The sequence below is a fragment of the Notolabrus celidotus genome, chromosome 2, assembly GCF_009762535.1.
Source record: "Notolabrus celidotus isolate fNotCel1 chromosome 2, fNotCel1.pri, whole genome shotgun sequence".
Classification (NCBI taxonomy): Eukaryota; Metazoa; Chordata; class Actinopteri; order Labriformes; family Labridae; genus Notolabrus; species Notolabrus celidotus.
In genome coordinates, this window is record NC_048273.1 from 16178638 (window position 1) to 16196779 (window position 18142).

The 18142-nt window shown below is 39.0% G+C and overlaps 1 protein-coding gene across 1 annotated transcript; it reads left to right on the plus strand.

The window, feature by feature from the left end:
- Positions 1-1995: 1995 nt before the first annotated feature.
- Positions 1996-9833, plus strand: lpxn (leupaxin). The gene is made up of 9 exons (XM_034699562.1): positions 1996-2203; positions 3097-3182; positions 3402-3469; positions 3851-3947; positions 4241-4495; positions 4621-4794; positions 5217-5298; positions 5390-5538; positions 8675-9833. The coding sequence occupies exons 1-9, from the start codon at positions 2191-2193 to the stop codon at positions 8939-8941; spliced, it is 1191 nt and encodes a 396-aa protein (XP_034555453.1). The 5' UTR covers positions 1996-2190; the 3' UTR covers positions 8942-9833.
- The last annotated feature ends 8309 nt before the right edge of the window (positions 9834-18142 follow it).

Consider the following 18142-nt stretch of genomic DNA (forward strand, 5'->3'; position numbering starts at 1 on the left):
AATTAAAAGTTAATGGCTTGTATTAAATTATAACTCTTTCACCTTAACAGCTAGTAGGAAGGCTATACCATACAATTTAGTAATAGGTAGGCTTAACACGTTTTTTCATATTTATAGAGATTGAGATAGTAAACACAGAACATTACCTTATTTATTATCGACTCAATACATATGCTGACGACTTTGCCATAAAAGACATTTGTGTAAACAAAGACAATTTTCTATTTTCACTTTATATTTTATTTCGTCTAGAAGTTTATGGGCCTACAGCTGGCTTAGATGAGCACAGGTAAACTACCTTGAACGGTAACTAACTTCAGTCCTAAAGTCAGTTTGAGTTATTTTACTGATGAATGTACCTGAATACTCTCTAAAACAACATTTATGATACTTAAAACAACTTCCACTTGAAAATATTGCTAATATTGTCTAAAGTGTGGGGGCTTGGAGAGTCTCATAGTGGATTTAAAATGATTGAAATCTTACTTCTCCCGTGAAAAAGTCCTTAAGTCAGCAGCAGTCGGTCGTCAGCTCAGGTCCAGTTGAATAAAATTGTCTTTTGAGGTTTGTTTTTCTGAAGAAAATCGTTTCTGAAAGCAGCAAGAAATCCGTGCGTGTATTTCTGTCAGTTTGCGACCATGGAATGATCTGATCCGTTCTGAAGTTATGTCCATTCCATCAATCACTGATCTCACCTGGAGAGATCCAGTCCATGAAGACTTTAAAGGTGGGGTCCCCCCATCTTCAGGCCTACTAATGATGCATGTTGCTTAAGAGACATCATTTGATGTATTTTTTCCTGAAAGTGTCCCACTTACATCCAAAGGGGATTTTCAACCATTTTCCACTGTAGCTTATGATCTAGACTAGACCCATCTGCCTGTGCCAGCCTGGGAGATATGCTCCTTTATTCATTTTAATAAAGTTAAAACTACTCTGAACTACTTGAGTGATGTCTCTTTAAGAGCGACAAATGCAAATGAGACCATCAACGAAAAGATTGACAATTTTTATATTACGATACAATACGATGTACTTTATTGTCTGCGTAGGGAAATTTGTCTTTGACATCAGTGCTGCACATGTTACCTGCTCCTTCAAAAATCACCACAATGACACAAGAACACATAAATAAATTTAAGAAAAATACAATAAATAGTACACATTCATACAACACAGCATAATCTTAAAGAGAGAACACCTTAACACTGTCCCAACCCTATTTAAAATTCTAATAGAGATCGGCACAAAGGAGTTTTTAAAACGATTCAATTTACAATAACATTACAATTTTTAATGCCTGGAACTACTGTCAGAGGGGAAGTGTCAGATGAGACTACTCACAACATATAGTGACAAAAAAAACATGAATGGCGTTTTCACTGAAAGTATTCACAATGAGCGATCCATTTGACTGTTAAAAGAAAGCAAGGTGAGGTTTTCTGTCATAAAATATAATTTATAAGTGTTCAGGACTAGACCAGCACAGAAGGAAGGGGCATCACTTTGCCCACAGGGGGCTCCAAAATTCTCACAAACAGAAAGTTTCTCAAAGGGACTTCAAAAGCCATCACATTGCTGTTATTTTTGTTGTTTATATTTTATTTATTAGTCAGCATTATTGAGTTATTCATACAAATGGATCCATTTATCATCTGAATTAGTTGTGTGTGAAGTAGTTATGAAAGGCCACTGAGAGTGCACTGATATTGTTTGACGTGGTTACTTTTAGTCTTATTTTTATTTCACTGTAATTTTCTTTGAGCCACTTTGATTGCATCTGTTTTTAATAGATTGGTTTTGATTATGTAAAACAGTTAAAAGTGCCACAGTGTTTTATATACAAAGTCAAACTTTGAGGTGTGGGTTATCTTTCTATTAGTTGGTGCCCAAACAATTCTCACCCACAGAGGTATTCATGACATACAGGAAACACAATAATCATATCAGATGAAAACTCATTTCAGAACTGAGCACAAAAATCAACCCTCATTTCGCACCTCAGATCAGCAAGTTCTCACTCTCCCCTTCACAGCAGTAAAATATCACAGTAGCGAGAGTTGAAAACAAACTTGTGTCAGAGGAAGTGATGGTTTTGACTGAAAGAGAAATTTGACTGGTTTCCTTAGTAACAACCTAGCTGCTCAAAAACCACACGGACTCACAATCGAGCAGTGACAGGCGAACAACATGGAAGACCTCGGTAAGACAGCTATCTCACTTTACACCATTGTTCATAATCCTACTGGTGGATGTAGATTTCTTATTTTAAATTCTTAAAAATTCAAATGAAGTGATTTTTATGTAGTTTTTGAAAATCAAAGAAAAAAGATAATTTATCATACTATAAGATGACTGCTTTACAGTATGTGTTCTGTGTCACACTGAGTGCAGGGTACACGTACACTATTTACAGTTATTTTAAGTGCATTTCAGTAAGTAATCATTGAGTTCTTTTGTCATATTGTTGTATAGTTTTTAGTGTGAATGTAGGTAATGCTCTTTTTGTTGTAATCTAAGCAGTCATTATTCTGGGAACAATGACAGGAAAAAAAATGTCTAGAGAGAAGATTACACTTCAACAATCACATACATGTACAACGCATATGTTTTAAGAAAATATTTTCACTGTGCTCAAAAAGGGAAGGATGTGCATATGTTTCTGACATGTGAGACCTATAACAGTACCTTCAGTCCAAACATACTTTTTCACACAGACCTTATTACATCTTACATCTAGACATACATTCTGTCAGAGCGTTCATTTTCTTGTGATATTAGTCACCAATTTCTTGCATTATGAAAAGTTTCACTTCTGCAGCACGTCAGCAACCACTTCCTGAGGAAGCTAAACTGTATGAGGCAACCTTACCCTGATACGACAACATCTTGATCTTTACATCGATTTGAGCTATGTCTCATTTAGCAGAACCATTTGTTTTTTACAACACACACCCTCTGTTTTAACTGTAAACACACAGGAAGTAAAATACAAGTCTTTTAATGCTAGTGTTCTGTAGATGTATGCCTGTCTGCACATGTATTTAAGTGAACCCGTGTATGGTTAGACGATTTATGGCCTGTATCCTGCTACAGATTTGCTGCTGGAGGAGCTGGCCTTGAATTCAGAACGTTCAGAGATTGTCGGTGAAAACACGGGCAATAATCCAACTACTGGAGAGGTAAAGATGAAAGCAAAAAAGTTGCACTCTTATATTTGTGTACAGATCTAGTATTACTGTCTTTACTATGAAACTAGAATCTACTCTCCTCCTAACAACTCAAAAGTCAGAATCTGCATTTAGAACACTCAAATAATCAATAATAAATAAATCAAAAACTTGTTACCTCAATCATATATGTTATTAATCTGGAGGTTTATTTCTGTTTCGTCTCCACAGGTGTCAGGTCCAGTTTATGCTGGACTGAACATGAAAGGAAAAGGCCCAGTCCGCTCAAATGTCTACAGGTGGAGCACAAGTTTAGACTCCTGTTGACCATCCATCCATAATATCATTGTGAAAACCTTGTAACCTGACATACCAGGAAATTTCATTACATTAAAGCAATGTCTTTTATTGTTCTAAAACCTTTACATTTAAACATCTTAATTCTAAGAAGAAACATTAACTTATGCTGCAAATTAGGGAAGGCATAAGTAACCCTGTAGCATTTTTTTCATGGTTTGTATGTTGATTTGTATAACAGACGCAAATCAACATAGAAACACCCACTGGACACCAGATAAAGTGTCAACACACAGATTGTGGTATAATAATTTGTTAATCAGTGTTCTTATTGGGAACCCAAAACGAAATACTTTCTCATGTGCTCCTTTCTGGGGTTTCAGTGATCTGCCTGCTCCTGTAGCAGCTTCCTCTCCCCCTGGCTCTCCCACGCTGGAGCTGGAATCCATCCTGCAGGACCTGATGAGTCTGGGAGAAGGGGTCAGTACAGTGTCTGAGTATGCCTTTGGGTGGTCAAAATCTGTATTATTTTTTTTGTATATTTGGGCATATAGAAGATTATATAACTGTAATGTAATTGTTGTAGTCATTTTAAATCTGGTGTCATTATCCAGGGACAACAACAGAGGGCAGCATTGCACTAATATCAGCATAAGTCATGAATTTGTATTACTGGAGCAATGTTCAGCACTGTCCTTAAAAGATCTCAAACCTACCATTAAAATCAGTCGACATGTAAGCTTTCTTGTATTCTTGGATCTTTCTGTATGTAGGATCCAGAGTCTTCCACGGCCCCACCACCTCTGACACAAAAGCTGTCAGTGAAAAAGAAAACAAAAGTTGAACAGGAGAGCGAGGAGAGCGGCAGCAGCACAGCAGGTTCAGCGGCAAAGGCCTCGACCTCGAGTAAGAAAACAGATTCTATAGATGACCTGCTTGGAGGACTAAGCTCTGATCTGGAGAAGATTGGTGTACGCACTGTAGCCAAGGGCAACTGTGCTTCCTGCAACAAATGCATAGTGGGAAAGGTAGAGTAAATCGCATTAACATGGGAAATTTGTAAAGTCTTAATTAGCTTTATAGATCTGAGGCCACTGAGAAAAAATGGTTTCAAACATCTACCTGTTCTCCTTATGTCTCTTGTTCTCTGTAGATGATAACCGCACTGGGTCAAGTGTGGCACCCTGAGCACTTTGTGTGTGTGGCATGTAAGGGAGAGCTGAGCAACACAGGCTTCTTTGAGAGAGAGGGACAACCATACTGCAACAAAGACTACCATCAGCTCTTTTCTCCTCGCTGTGCTTACTGCAAGGGGCCCATTTTGCAGGTGAGAAAGTCTCTTCTGTAGATTGTGTTCACAATTATACTTTTTCTCACCTATCATATCCTCACATGCCATGCTTGTCTTTGTTTTTGATGACTACTATAATTTGTTCTGTCTTATATTACATAAATAAGGGCAGAATAATCCTATGACGATTGAATAATGACACACAGAAGTATACAGATCATTTTTCCTGACTTATCCCACATGTCACATAAAAAGTAAGGCACAAAACCATTTTGTGATTCTGCAGACTTATGCTGCAAACCAAAGTCATTTATCAGAAACTTTCATTATGATTTACTACATGTAATCCCTCCTTCATTTCCTCCTTCCTGACATCTGAACATGTACATAAGATGAGACAGATTTGTATAATTGTTTTTATACCACAGTGTCAGATTTCGATGTTGGCTTTTTAACAGAACATCCTGACAGCTCTGGACCAGACCTGGCACCCAGAGCACTTCTTCTGCACACACTGTGGAGGCCTGTTTGGGCCTGATGGTAAAAAGCTTCTGCATGCATTTCTGTACGCTAGAACTTCAGTTAACAGTCATAAATGTTTATTTATTCCTGCGTCTTTTACCTGTCCCAGGTTTCCTAGAAAAGGATGGAAAGCCCTATTGTTGCAAGGACTTCTACGACCTCTTTTCTCCAAAGTGCTCTGGCTGTGGGGAGTCAGTGAGGGAGAACTACCTGACTGCAGCCAATGGCACCTGGCATCCAGAGTGCTTTGTGTGTGCGGTGAGTCTCTTACCTCAGACCACACACACACAGCTCTGGCTCACGCACAAGCCTAGGACTAAATGAGAAAGATACCCACACATTTGCTTTATTTGCAACATTTGGACCACAAGGCTGATGAAAACCTTATGTCTGATGAATACGTTGTGGTTGATGTGATGCAAATAAATCAAGGAAACCATATTCCTCAGAGTGGGTATCTTTTACACTCTCTTCCAAACTACTTGAGTATGCAGCATCTGGCTGAAAACGGTTCAATGTGCAGTGTTATGCTTTCTCTTGACTCAGCCATGAGCACTAAGGGTGTCATACAGTAGAGATGCTCTAAGAGGGTAGAAACTTCAACTTCTCATTTTAAAGCTCCTGTGAGGTACTTTCAGTCAGTGCTGATTTTAGTGCTCCCTGTACACAAAGCAGTATGTCTCATGTCTTTGCTGATCTTGTCCTGTTCATATAGAAGCCCAATTCCAACAGAAAAAAGGGAAGACTAAGAAAAAAATATGAAACAATAACAAATAAATAAATCCCAGATGTTAAGTCATTGCAAAGAGATGATGAGAAAGAATTATGAGATGAAAAGTGGAAATTACGAGACAGTAAGCCATAACTTTGGAATACAAAAAGTCAAAATGATGAGATATTCGTGGTGGTGAGCTAAAAATTCAGAATTATGAGATAGTGAGCCATGATTGTGAGATAAAACATCATAACTATCACAGAGCAAGTCAATATCATCGCTCTCTAATTCTCCTCTATCCCTCTTTCCAACCCTAACTTGGTTGAGGCAGATGGCTGTCTAACATGAGTCTGGTTCTGCTCGAGGTTTCTGCCTGTTCAAAGGAAGTTTTTCCTCACCACTGTAACTAGCTAAATACTGCGAGGTGCAGAGTATGGTCTAGACCTGCTACGTTTGTAAAAGCGTCTTAAGATAACGTTTGTTGTGATTTGGTGCTATACGAATAAAGATTGATTGAAAATTATGAGTTATAATAAAATGTATTATGTGAAATGAAAATTAGATAGTAAGTCATAATTATGTTAACAAAGTCAGGATTATGAGATGAAAAAGTCAAAATAATAAGATAAGTAGTAGAAATTATGATAGTAATTAGTAAGTCATAATTTGATATAAAACTTACAAAGTCATGAATATGAGATAATGCTTCCTTGCAATTAGACTTATGACTTTATTTTGAGTTTGTATCTAATAATTGTGACTAACTCTCTCATAATTTTGACTCCTTATCTTATTGTTACCAGTCAACCAATCAATCATCATAGCACCAGTCCATAACAAATAATATTTAAAGCAAGGAAAGGCAAGTTTATTCATAAAGCACCGTTAATACAAGCGCAATTGAAAGTGCTTTACAGAGTTAAAAACAAAAAAAGAAAAAGAAAAGTTACAATCAACAAAAACATACAGCAAACAATGAAAACATTTAAATTTGATATGAGGCCAGGTATGTTTGATTCTCTCTCTCTCTCTCTCTCTCTCTCTCTCTCTCTCTCTCTCTCTCTCTCTCTCTCTCTCTCTCTCTCTCTCTCTCTTTATTTAAATTAGGAGAGATTATTCTAAATAATCACCCCCCAACTCTACAGAAAGATCAGGTCTACAGTACTGTTGGTTACAACATTAAGAAAAGAAAAGATTATCACCATCCATGAGCAAAGCACGGAAACTCGAGCAGAACCAAACTTTTATCTATTTTCTTATCAATCTATGTTGTTTTTTCTTTTAACAACCCCATGGCTGAATCAAGACTGGTGTACAAAAGTTTCACATATCATGAGTATTTTCCATAGATAATATTAAATAAAAGTCTGTTTCTCCCTGCTACAGCATGCTTGTCTGACACCTCTCCTGTGGCAGCGTTAACAGACATAAAAAACATATACAAAAGTCAGCCTTCTCACTGATGGTCTGGTTTGCCTTTGTTATGAGAAAAGCAGCGGTATCAATTTCCGTCTGTTTCATAGACACTAAAAACTCCTCACAGGAGCTTTAATAGTTCTCAAAGAAAGTCATGCTTAATTGATAATAAACCTGAACTATAAATGCTAAACATGACTCTTTAAGCCAACCCCTCACTTGATAACACTGCATAAAACATCGACCACATCCTTGTAGGATCACCTAACCAAGTTTTCACTGCGCTGATGCCATCACCAACAAAACAAGTGACATATCGTGACCACAAGATCTACACATTGTTTTATATGGTGCAGTCATTATCAGCGGGGTCAGTTTGTTATCCGGCCCTTGCTGACCTATCTCTACCTCCCGAGGGCAGCAGGTCACACACTCTATTAAGAGGATGAAGTGGACACTCAAAACTATCTGAGCTTTTTTAATCATTCCAGGCTAAATAAAAGCATCAGGTAGTTCATGAAAAGTTGCACCTCTGATCTCTCTTTGGTTTACTGCAGCCTGGCATTGTGAAGAGAGGACCATAAAATTCTACTTTACACCCCCAAAAGGTGAAGGTAATCTGGAAGCAGGGTGATTGTCTGCAACTTTTGCAGGTTGCTGTGCCATTTCCAACAAAAAGTTTGCTGGTTGTTACCAGAGACTTCTAATACTAAACCCTATTTAGTCTGCATGACAACAATCCATTCTAAGTGTTTTTGTTGGATTAAGTTTTAAAAACAGTTATCACCAACTCTGACAAAAACATCTTTCTCACAGTAGATGTTTTGACTTGTTAAACACAGGTGTTTCTCACGTCATTAATAGACTGTACCACACTGGACCCTGGTTTTGTGCCTGCTGGCGCACTATCAGGGCTTAGTGACACATACAAATGGAACTAAAATTAAGATTTATACCTGTGCTTTAACCGCTTTGACACAAAAAGTCTAAGTCCAAGAGAAATATTTGTAGTTAACCACAGGAACATTTTCAGCATCCCTCCTGTACAGACTTACTAATGTTCATGTTCTAATAAAGCCTGTTTGAATCATAGTACCTGTTTGCAGCTTTATTTCCACATTTTGTTGATCTAACAGAGAAAAAGTCTCAGTTTAAAATGTTTTTAAAGAAGTATTGAAGTTTTCATCTAACCCTTTTTTTTCTCTCTATCCTCCCTCATCTTTTCCATCTTCCTGTCCACATTCTTTCTCTCTCTTCCCTCAGGACTGTCTGAAGCCCTTCACAGACGGTTGTTTCATGGAGCTGGATGGCAGACCCCTCTGCTCACTGCACTTCCACACCCGGCAGGGCACTCTGTGCGGTGGCTGTGGTGAGCCCATCACAGGCCGCTGCATCTCGGCTCTCGACCGAAAATTTCACCCCGAGCATTTTCTGTGTGCCTTCTGTCTGCGGTATTTGAACCACGGCATCTTCAAGGAGCAGAAAGGGAAACCATACTGCTCAGCATGCTTTGATAAACTGTTTGTGTGAGACATATTGAACTTAATACACAAATGATGCGACAGAATCCAAATACTGATCACTGTCATTGTAGAGGTTATAAGTTCCTCATATTATTATTCACTATTCCTACATTGCAATAGTTAACATGTCCGAACTGTATTTGCATTAGTAGAGATGAGCAATACATGTTTAATTTTTCAGTACTTCATGGCTAGCTGACACTTTTGGTGATTTTGTAAAGCTTATATGGATTACAAATGCAGAGTGTTACATGAAATATGGCATGAATTATCAGGGGAAAAAAAGCTAACTTTGTGACATAATTAATGGCGTGGTTGTAAAACACAGAGAAAACACCCATATCCCCAGTTACAAAACATCACATGTGTGAAACTTGGATGATTCTGAAAGGTGTTGCTAAAACTTGGGATGGATTTTATGGGATTTCGTTTTTCGTGGTGACATTAAATACATAAATGGAGAAAGAAAAACAGAAGTGCAGTCTTAATCCATGGTTTCCATTAAATGATCCTCAGCCTGCCATTAGGCTTGGCAGTCTAAAGGTTACTCTCTTCAGTGTTGAGCAGTTATGGAGTCTATGTGCCTGATAGCTTGTATTGGCAGTGACTGGCATGGAACTGGCGTGCCAGCCTGAGTTTCCTCTTACTCTGACTTACCATTTGGCCTCTGGCATGCAAAGGATTCAGACAGCCTCCTCATTCTCCACACAGGTTTCTTTATAGATGCCTATGGAAGATTAATGAAGGTGTTGAGGTGAATAAGGATGGTTTCAGAGTGAGCTCCTTTGCATCACTGCGTCTGTTCAGCAGCTCCCTTTGACTGGGAAGGGATGAATCAGACATCAAGTGTTCCAGTGACATCAAGAGTACATTTCTGATTAAACATATAGCTAACGGAACTGTGTCTGATTTTCTTTTGTTCACACTTACTGATAACTAACATTGTGGATAATTAATCAAGGTGTTTTAATCACAGCCCCTCTATCAAAGTCAAAGTCAAAGTCTTCTTTATTGTCAAATAAACTGCAGTGTGCACTAGACATACTGAGGATTTGATATTGGGTTTCTCTCTCAGACCCTAGCAACAACAACAGATAGATTTCCGAGATGTTGCAAAAAATCCTGCCATCTACTGAAGTAAATATTTAACTTTGGAAAAGCTTGAAGCTAAGCTAGTTTTCAAATGCTGTTTAAAGGGATAATTTGTTATGTTGATGTGGAGTTGTATGAGATATGGTCGGTATCTGTAAAACTCACAGGGGAGCTCGGCCCCTTTGTCGTGGACTGGCTGGAGAGCAGACATAAGAGCTTGGCTATCAAACCCCATAAATGTGGTCAATTTTACCACTAAAGTCTGACCTAAACATTAATGTCTGTGTAAGTGTGCTGAAGTACTTTTGTTACAGAGTCCCACTTATGACAGCAGTTGCTCTCTAGGTTTGTGGACACACCAAGTTCCGCCTCTCCTTCAGCCCGTTGAGTCTCATTCTTCCTCTGTAAACTACATATAACAAAAGAGTCCTTTTGTGTCCACAGTAAAGGCATGTCATCATCGCTATGAAACATTGAAACCGACATTAGTTTTTGGGTCTGAGTATACCTTAAAAGTAGCGAATGTGGTTGAGTTAATCCCGTCTGCAGTGGTGGGCAGCCTAGCTTCAGTGTCAGTTCTCTAGCTGGTTTCTTGACAAAGGGGCCAACTTACTGGGAACCCCTGTGGCTAATACACTTACTATTGCCAAGTACCTCAAGGAACCCTGATTCAAAAAAACCAAAGCATCACACCATCATTCACAAAGTGACATGGTTCAATTTAGATTGGTTTCAAAAGTTACAAAGCCCTGCAACAAGCTTCAATATACAATAGAAACTGACTTAAGGTAGGAAATGAAGTTAAAAATATGTTATAGGAAATCTACTGAGAGGAAAAGTAAATTAGTCTGACTGAGGGATAGTAGATATATCTGAAAAGTAAATTAAGAGAAAGTAAATTAATTCCTACATTAGTCTAATATAACAGTAATGTATTTCGAGTAAAACAGTTTTGTAAAACGTTGTATAGTAAAAACACTGATAACCTTTACCTGACTTCCTTCAGTATTTACCTTCACAGTGCTTGCCAAAGTCAAAGTGTAAGCGTGTCTTATCTTCACATGAACACTGGCTACTTCTTGTTGGCCCTGTGGGCAGTTTTCTTCAACTTTTCTTCAGGCCACTTAGACTTGCTGTGAGAAGTTAGTGTGTGAGTGGGAACGGAGGTGGGCATTAATCATGCTGTCATCACTGTCAGAGCAGGCCTCTTACAGCCTTGACTGAAAATGGACCTAGCATCATGGAACAAGTGTGAATGTATCGTGTTCGGACCAAATCCAAGATCGTAAGTGTTAAATGATCTGACGGCCTTATGCCCAGATTCAAACTAAACACAAAACTCTAATGCTAACCGTCTGATATGTTTAAACACCTCAGAGATTTTCTTGAATATACATAAGAAGTATACTGTGCAACATTAACCATATAGGATACCATCAGCTTTGATCTGATGTCGTACCTTTTAATGTTACACAGTTTTAAGATTTTATGTCCTCACATCACATAACTTTATGAAGGATTTTATGCATGTATAGTATTTCAATAAAATTCTACACAATCCCCTTTAAAAAAAACTATGGTAAAATGCCTTGAAAGAGGCAAGTTGTTGTTGATTCTCTTTTTCTGAGCTGTTAGATTTAAATTAGATCAGAGTAAAACTTGACATGGAAAGCCCTTGTGAACATTTACCCTTGGAGTTGAGTGATTATTTTTAAATACTGAGAAAATCAGAGTCAAGAAAACAAAAATATGATGCTATTAGTGAAATTCTGGCATCCAAAGAAGAAATATGAGTGTTATCATATGACCGAGGGAAAGGGGAGGAAAAGGGTTCTCTGGCACGTAATAAAAATAAGAAAACATGAAATGTGAGTGGGGGTCTTTTTAAAAGGGTGGCGAATAAAGGCTCGTCTGTGGAAAGCAGAGGGAGAGTAACTCAGGTGACATTTACTGCAGTGAAACAGAGTACGAAGGAGCTGGGAGCGCAGTGGGCCATGATGGCAGTGAAGGCTCACTGGGGGAGGGAAAGGGAGTGAGGCATATATTGGGACATAATGGATACTGGTGATGGGGGATGCAGGATGAGGAGTGTAGTCACAGGAGTTACCGCTGCATGACACTGAAATCCAACACTCACCTCCCCTCCTGTAAAGTGGACGTGTCCACTCGGCCACCCTGATGGGGTCTGTAGATCTGCCTGTTCGGGACTGTTCACCCTCTCTGTGGGTAGAGCCTTGCTGGTGCTGCCCTGCTCTTTAAACCTAGCAGCTCTCTTCAGCTTTAAACCCATAACTGTCAGATAATACTGATGTATAACTCGGTCATTAATCAGAACATTTACTTGTAGAAATACGACCAAGAAAACACCATCTGGAGGCGACTGCAGTTACAAATAAATCCTGACAATTGAAATCACAGCTCCAGTAGGTGCAATGAAACACTGAGGGGTCAGATTACTGTAATTTCATTACTAGACAAGTCCTGTGTGTACTAATGAACTTAACAGTTCACTGCAGGAAGGATATTGAGAAGGGAATTGATGAACGTTATTCTGAAATGAACACTGCTCTAAATAAAAAAACCACTGGCACACGATTTGGCACATTAATGTTTAATGTACTACATTCATTTTTTTAAAACCAAAAAGCTTGGTCATAGAGCTCAAAAGCTCTATAAGATTTGAGCACAAGTGATGGGAATTCCGGCTCTTTTTAGAGAGCTGGTTCTTTTGGATTGGCTCACTAAAAAGAGCCGTCTCTTTCGGCTCCCAAGTGGTTCCTCAGATTTTTTCTTGTTTGAATGACTGTATTACCTAAAATAATGTTAAACTATATGTCAAATGAATTACTAATGTGAAAAACATACATTTTATCAAATGTTTACCATTTAAAAGGCTTTATTTATATACTCAACATGGAGTAGAGTTCCCCAGAAATTAAATTATAAAGTACAAAAAACAAGACTTATATCAGTTAGACAAAAAGGTCCGATCTCTAATTGCATGTATATTATTTATAAACTTTTAAACACCTTCATTAACAGCAGGTTACCTTGACTGTCTTTATTCTTCACTTATTGCACTGATGGATAAACAGTTCTAATGTCCATGACCTGGATGACTAAGATCCTTGACAGACACTTCTAATGTGCCTTTGCAGGTTTTTTGTGGACCCTGATTGATGACACTTTCACCTTACGCAGTCTATACTCTGCCTTTAAACTGTCTATGCCGTTGAAATGTGTCCACGGTTTACTGTGTTTCCTGCAGTCACTCGTTTTCTCACTTTTCCAGAGCATTCTCTGTCTGTCGCGCACGTTCTCCCTGTCATCTCTCTCCTGTTGGTGTGCTCACTGTGCTGTGTGTGTCTGGAACCCCTCCTCTCTCTGTTCTGATCAATGTAGACTAGTGATTGTTCAAGACGCCACCATGTCTTGACCAATCACGTGAGGCTTTAACAGAAACAGATGAGAAAAAAAAAAAAAAACGGCTCCCGTCGTTCACTTCAAAGAGCCGGCTCTTAGAGCCGGATCGTTCGTGACTGACACATCACTATTGAGCACTATAAAGGTGGCTTCATAGAGCTCAAAAACTCCATGACCCAAATAGAGATGACAAGAGGAGGAGAAACCAATCATGTATTCTCAAAAGAACAGGAAACCTCCTAGTACTTTGAAAAAAAAGGACAGTTTGATTGTATTTAAAGGTGGTTTTATTACTGGTACCCTTTGGATCACTTCTTTTTAGCTGTTTTGATTAACTACAATTTGGCTGTTACATATTTCCCCACAATCTTTTTTATTGATTTCACAGTTTAACAAGGAAATAAGGAAATACAATTAAAAGTATTACACACATAAACATGTAAAATCAAACAGAACCATTTACATATTTTGAGCTATTTGTAACCAACAGTAATTAGGTTATGACAAATATGGTAAAGCTCCTTTTGAGAAATGACCACAAGCACTTGCTTGGTGTCGCAAGATCATCCAGCTCATATTCATTTTTGCTGGCTGGTGAGTCGGAACTGCTATCATCCAAAAAGATATCCATCTGACTTCAGATACACCTGACCAATCACGGTCCTGTATTTAGAAATGGGGCTGGTTCTATAAGATGATGCTAGCTTCCACCTTTAGCTGTAAACAACCAAGATGGCAGCACTCCACCAGTATTGTGGCTGACTGAAATTAATTGAGTCACACATTTTCAAACGCATGTTGCTGTCTGTTTACACATGCTACATCACTAAGATGGGTTGCTAATGCCGCCTGGATAAAGGAAAATAATTGAATGGATCCAGATCCTTTCCCAATGGTGGATTGGTCTGGCGACGGCAAGCTACACAAGCACTGATGGTCTTACAGGTATTTCCCCTGGTTAGTGTAAAAAGAGTTTAAAAAAAAAAAGTATTATTCATTTTTTAACACTTCTGAGTCCTTTCACATGTGGTCACCCTCAGTTATTCCCAAAGACTCCAAGTCTTTCACAGATTTACAGCCTAGAGGTAGATGTAAACAGCTACTCCAACACTGATGCACATAACCTTGGTCTAAATTATATTACTTTAACCTGGTTTAACTGCCTGTAATTTACAATACACCATCTTTTCACTTTGTTTCAGTGCAGACTGCATCCTTTGAGGGAGGCATTTCGACACTGTTTGTGTCACAGTGGCTTGTCAAAGGCTGTCCCATTTGGAGGCTCCTTCAAATGCAGCCACAAAATGGGTCCTCTTTTCTTTGCATTGAGTGCATCCTTCATGGCCCAAATTATCTGGGGATTCATTGTGTAATTATTCAAATGAGATGGCGGACTCTCAAGTGACCTGGGAAAACACTGGTGCCTGAATCGGAAGGCGCCTTAAAGAACGTAGAATTACCTTTACTGAAATGGATTTATGTACTATGATAGACACCTTGGGATGTAACATCTTGTTTTCAAAGGGGTCCTTGAAAATGAACACACCTTTCAAATGATAGGTTAGTTTATGTGGCACTCCCCATGTTAGCTTGTTATCAGCTAGCTACCTGTTTCTGTGCAAAAGGCACAACTGGTGACACAAACAGGAAATCTCTGCTGACAAGACTGTTTAAAAGAGAAGTCTACTCAAGCTACGAAGGCTGGATCCTCCATAGGCTGGGTTCTTCAAAGGATGCTATTGCTGAATAGGGACACAGCTTATGAGTTTGACTTCATTGAACAACAGCTAGCATTTCAGTGTAGACAGTAAAATAAATGAAAAAGTTGCTGAGTATTCCAGATACTTAGCTGTTAAAGGTGAAATTAGAAGGTCACTGTGACTTTGATGTCCAGAAAATCTAAGCATTTGAAGGACTGAAGATGACTGAATTTGGCAAAGTATGTTTGTCCTTATTGATCAAACAAGCTTATGTGTATTTCTGTGAACCATGACGGTGAACTGGTGGGCCTTAAAATAGCAAAGCCTTTGGTGAAATAGTGTTTCTGTGTTAGAGCTGAAATAAGTAGGTTTTTAACAGCAAAGGAAAGTGACAACTTCAACACCTCAGTAATTACTTCCACATAGAGTGAAGTTGAGCCGGAGAGCAGCTCCACTTCTGGGTGTGTTTATTTTGGCGTCTGGCTGAAGCTGGTTGCAGGTATCACACCTGATTCATGACTAGCTCCTCTGTCCAAGAAACTTCTTGTTGTCCTTGGCCGAACATTCAGTTCTCCTCTCTATCTCACACACATCAGTAGACACATGGACATCTTGTACATACTATATGTGAATTTTCTATTCATTCTATGATTTATTTTGTCTTCAATCACATGCACGGCCATGCACAATAAAAAAAAAAGATAATATGGTAGCTTTTAGCTAATCCAAACATCCGAGCACATCGGTTGAGAACCATACAAGCCATCTTTGGCTACAGTTAAAACACATACACAGATGCAAAACATATTAGTATACATGAATGCTTTTTATGATTTTGTTCTTGTGTCTCCTTCTTACTCTCTCTTTCCCAAACACACTGACACACACATACATAGACTGCAAAGAAAGTTATGCTCCTCTTGGGTTTAGGAGACACAAAGTACATCTGTGCTAGCATCACTGCCTCCTCTGTCTGCTGGCTGATCCTTAACACTCTGAACTCTAGGTCTCCAGTTTTATGGGTTAGAGGGAGTCAGCTCCCAAGAGAGAAGCTATGGGAGGTTCTCAAGACAACTTCAAAACTCCAATTCCTCCGCCGCACGTCTTTGTCTCCTCTTTCTTACATCTCCTGCCAAGCCTCTCAGCTGGACCTCCATGCTCAAAACAGAAAACAAGAAGGAAGAGAGAGAGAGAGATAGATAGAGAGAGAGAGAGAGAGAGAGAGAGAGAGAGAGAGGGAGAGAGGGAGCAGAGTGCATTTTATCTGGATCCTGCAGTAATAATAGCAAAGACCAAACTGGCTGGGGCCATGCGAAAGATTTATAGGACAGTAAGCTCCTTCTGTATGCAAGCCTTTAGTGTCAAGAAGATAGATGGTTTCATTATGCTGCTTCATTGTGTCCGTGTGTGTGAAGTGAACAATCTGCCAGAGCAAAACAATGTGTGATAGGTTCGGGGAAATTCTTTGTAAGATCGATGGAGCTCTTTGAGTAAGGAAAAGTAGTTTTTGGAACACGTTTTGAATTGTGGGCAACCTTGTAGTAATTTGGCCAATTTGATGAGAGCGCAGGACTTTGGTTCTTTGAAAAACTGAGTTTCAGATCAGGTTTTTACAGGGGTTAAAATCAGGTTATGAATGTAAATTGGACACTGGAACAGAGATTTAGATGATCTGGATTTTGATTCTCATTCCTGGACTGAATTGTGTATATAGGAGATAGTTGACAGTGAGGACATGTTGGGGTGAGCCAATGTGAGTATGCAGCCGGTAAAAGTGTAAAAATATTCACCCTGCATGAGAGGGAAAAAATATTCCATTTTATGCCACCGATGAGGGATCTGTGTGAAGACTGTGCATGTAGCAAACAAGAGCCACACTGTTTTCTTAACTCTTTTTGGGTATAATTTCCACTCAGGTGCGGATACTCTAAATATGTCCAATAATATGATGCATTGATGTAAAGACAAAAGCTGTCATTGTAGCGCAAGGCTCTGTGTTGTCTGTCATCTTGAGTATCTTTTCATCATTACATATTGATTTGTCTCCTGAGACAGCCTGTCCATCAGAGAAAACCTCACACTCAAAGGGACATGTGTGAATATGCAACTTTAGAAAATTTCAGGGTCAGGCTGTCTTGAAGTTATCTAGAAGTGTTCTGGAGAAATGGGCTACTATAAATATTGAAAAGGGTGCTGAATGTATTCTGTTTGAAGAGCATATACAGAGCCTCCAACACACTAGTCGCAGGTTCAGTTACCATCTTCATTGTTCCCATTTAAGGCAAAAGGCCAAAAATGTACAATATAACAAAATAATACTTGAGTACTCGAAGTGAACATTACCAGTGAAAACAAAATGGTTTATACGTTTTATTCAGACATGAATGTGTAACCGCATACTTCATGCCATTCCTGCATAAGTCCTGCACCCCATCCAAAAAAGTCTGAATATGCCCCTGCTTGGCTCAGCCCGGGTTACAACTCTGAGGCTTGGACAAGGGGTCAACTTTGGGACATAAATTGGTACTATGGCTATAAACCACATCAACTGTAGCAGCCTCGGTATGGGCCAGTATAAGCTCAGTCGTTGATAAATCACCAATGCTTCAGGGAAGCCCATAAGGCCAACATCCATTCAAACCACCAACAGGCCTTGAAGGAAAAACACTAGTAAACTGTATAGAACCACAAACCTATGGATGGTAAGATGCATGCGTGAACCTAAAGTAGCAACTTCAATTGGCTTTTACCATAATTTCATTTAGCCGATGTCCATTTTCCAACAACTAAGCTTTGGTGTTTTACAGAAGATTTATTTAAATTGCACTGAGAGGATTCAGACTTACCCCGCTTATGAACACATTAGCAGCTCAATAAAACCCAGTAGTTGCAGGAGACATTTTTCTAATCACTAACCCCTATGCACTCTCTGTGACACCCTGTTCCCACCAAAACCATTAAGATGCAATCATAAGCGGTTGTCTGAGCCCAGT